A 3008-nucleotide genomic window follows, 5' to 3' on the forward strand; every position below is an offset into this window, starting at 1 on the left:
ATTAGCAGTTTATAGGTCTTTCTTCCCAATACAGGATAAGCTCCTTTCCAGGCAGAGACAATATACTTCTCATCTTTGTTGTTGTTTTTGTTTTGTTTTTTGTTAATCCTCACCCAAGGATTTTTTCTCCCATTTATTTTTTATTTTTTAGAGAGAGGGGAAAGGAGGGAAGAGGAATGAGAGAAGGGGAGAGAGAAGCATTGGATATAAGAGAGACACATCGATTGGCTGCCTCCCACATGGACTCTAACCTGGTAGGGGATTGAACTTGCAACTCAGGTACATGCTCTTGACCGGTAATCAAATCCAAGACCCTTCAGCCCACAGGCTGAAGCTCTCTAACCACTAGCAACCAGCCAGGGCATCTTTGTGTATTTTTTTTAAAAAAACAATCCTCACCCGAGGATATTTTTCCACTGATTTTTAGGGAGAGTGGAAGAGAGAGGGAAGGACAGAGAGAAACATCAATGTAAGAGAAACACATTGATTGGTTGCCTCCTGCACATGCCCTGACCAGGGACTGGGCCAGGGAGGATTCTACATCCAAGGTACATACCCTTGCCTGGAACAGAACCCAGGACCCTTCAGTCCGCAGGCTGAAGCTCTATCCACTGAGCTAAATCATCTAGAGCTGTATTATTTTTTTTTAAAGTTGTTGGTATATAGTAGGTACTTAATGAATGTATTAATAATGAGTAAATTACTGGTAGATTAGTAAATAAACAGATGATTTTATAATATACTTAAAATACATTAAACTTAAAACAGATGTATCTCTCTAAATTTCCCATTGATAAAATCATTAGCAAAGCAATGACTTATGTGAAATATAAATATTTTTTTGTGAGGCTCAGGTCAAAATAGTGGAGTGATCCTTGGTTCTTTTCTCTTATAAACCTTATTTAATCTATCAACAAACCCTTCTAGCTTACCCTCCAGAATACATCCAGATTACAGAAGCCACTGTTTCTTGCTTTGAGAATTTCCATAGCTGGACATATTAATTAAAGAGCTTTTAGAGAGAATATTTAGAGTTATAGAAATGAAACTGGCATAAAACTTTATTCATAGCAGTGCCCTACCTCTTCCATCAAGGTCTGTTGAAAAACTGCACGAATGGAGAGACAACACTGATGGAAATTCTTTATTAGCTGAGGGTGGATAGAGCCGCTTAGCTGGGCCACTTCTTCATGGGTAGGAGTAATAAAGATCCCTTGCACTGTTTCTAAAGCAACATAGTGGAAAAGTGTGTTCTCAGGACCAGATGTCAATCTTGAAAAAAAAAAAAAAGATATTTAAGCAAATGTAAAAATATTGCTTTATTTTGAATCATGTAGATTCCCAATAACTATTTTATCTACAATACTAGTGCCCTGGTGCATGAATTCGTGCACATTGAAAGGCAATTAATTAGAAGGTGGCTGGTGGGGTGGGACTGGGCTAGATGGGCTGGACATGCCCTGGAGCCAACCTCCTGCATTTCCTCCCTGGCTGGCCACACCGGGGCAGCATTGCGGCTCGAAGGGTGTCTGCGGAGTGATCGGGGTCCCTCTGGCAGGTGGGGTCCCTTGGTCTGGCCCATGGGGATCAGGCTGAAACCGGCTCTTGACATCCCCCAAGGGGTCCCAGAGTGCAAGAGGGTGGTTCTTGGGTGATACACCCTGGAATCGGGCTCCCTCCAGAGCTCGGCAGCTCCTGCATTGAGTGTCTGCCCGCTGGTGGTCAGTGCGCATCATTGCTACAAGTCGGACGGTCACTTAGCCATAGATAGATAGATAGATAGATAGATAGATATAGATATAGACATTAGAAGTCTAATTAGGGAAGAAAAACTAGGCCAAACATTTCATTCCCTTATTTAATTCCCTCTTCCTCTTTAACTGAAGTACAGACTAGCGTTGTTATCAATTCCCTAATGGAGGCAAGTATTATATATTATGCAAGGATAAACAAACACCAATTCACTTGCAAGTAACTTAATTCACCCCTTTGCTACACAACCCAAATTGGCCAATCCCCTTTGTTTTCATAGTTGGTAATAAATAACTTAGCCCATGTCTGGCCCAGATCTCTTCAAGCCATAAACATGCTATCAGTCAAGGGTGGACCACATATAAAAACATCTTTCAACAAACTAAATACATTTAAGTTAGCAGCATTAAAGCCTTTTACCATGATAGTTAAAATTAAAGTTATTACTAACTGCAGAGTTGGGTTAATATTCTAGATTACAATGGCAATTACTAGTTGTATTCTATTTCTCATTAATAGTCTTACTTCTCTTCTGTATTCTCTTAGTATTTTTATTTCTCCTTTCTTCTTCTTCTCTATCCTTTCATCCCCTATTTGGGTCTCAAATAGGCCAGCAGAACCTATAATAATAATATACTGAATACCCTCTTTCTGCCAGGGTAGATACTTTAAAATATCTTAGTCTTAATTCTCATAATGACTCTGCAGGGTAGTAAATATTACCATCCTTGTTTTAACCATGAAGAAATCAATGTTCAGAGGACTTGAATTAACTTTCTTGAAGTCACATAGCTAAGTGGCACAGCTCAGCAGACTCTGTAACTTGATCTACTATACCTTGCTTTCTTTTTCTCTACTGTTGACTTCTGATTGGCAATCTTTAAATATATAGACAGCAGTTCCCCATCAGCATCTCAAATATTCAGGTTGCCCCATTCTAATTCTGGTATCTATAATAAAATATTTCTTCAGTTGATTTTTTTCCCCCAGCCATGAGCACAGAGGCAAGCAAAGGCATATTTCGGCTCTTAGCCTAGATACTGCCTCCTTACCTCTGTGAGATACTGGGAATGAGCACTCTGGGATAAGGAGTATCTAAGCAGCACACCACAGCATCTACTAAAGCATAAAAATAGTAAACTCTAAAAATTAGACACACAAAAGGGAGGGATAAAGGGTGGCTTTCACATTTTGAACTATTATTTTATATGTGTCTTTTTAAAAATCCTCACCTGAGGATACCTTTTCCATTGATT

The 3008-nt window shown here is 39.5% G+C and overlaps 1 protein-coding gene across 1 annotated transcript in view; it reads right to left on the reverse strand.

The window, feature by feature from the left end:
* The window catches only part of INTU (inturned planar cell polarity protein), a 60983-nt gene that overhangs the window by 6669 nt on the left and 51306 nt on the right, over nt 1-3008 (reverse strand). Inside the window, 2 exon segments of the mRNA XM_006762825.2 lie at nt 1083-1365; nt 2590-2603. Coding sequence (XP_006762888.1) covers nt 1083-1365; nt 2590-2603 — 297 coding nt within the window.

Source organism: Myotis davidii, unplaced genomic scaffold, assembly GCF_000327345.1.
Source record: "Myotis davidii unplaced genomic scaffold, ASM32734v1 scaffold438, whole genome shotgun sequence".
NCBI classification, from domain to species: Eukaryota; Metazoa; Chordata; class Mammalia; order Chiroptera; family Vespertilionidae; genus Myotis; species Myotis davidii.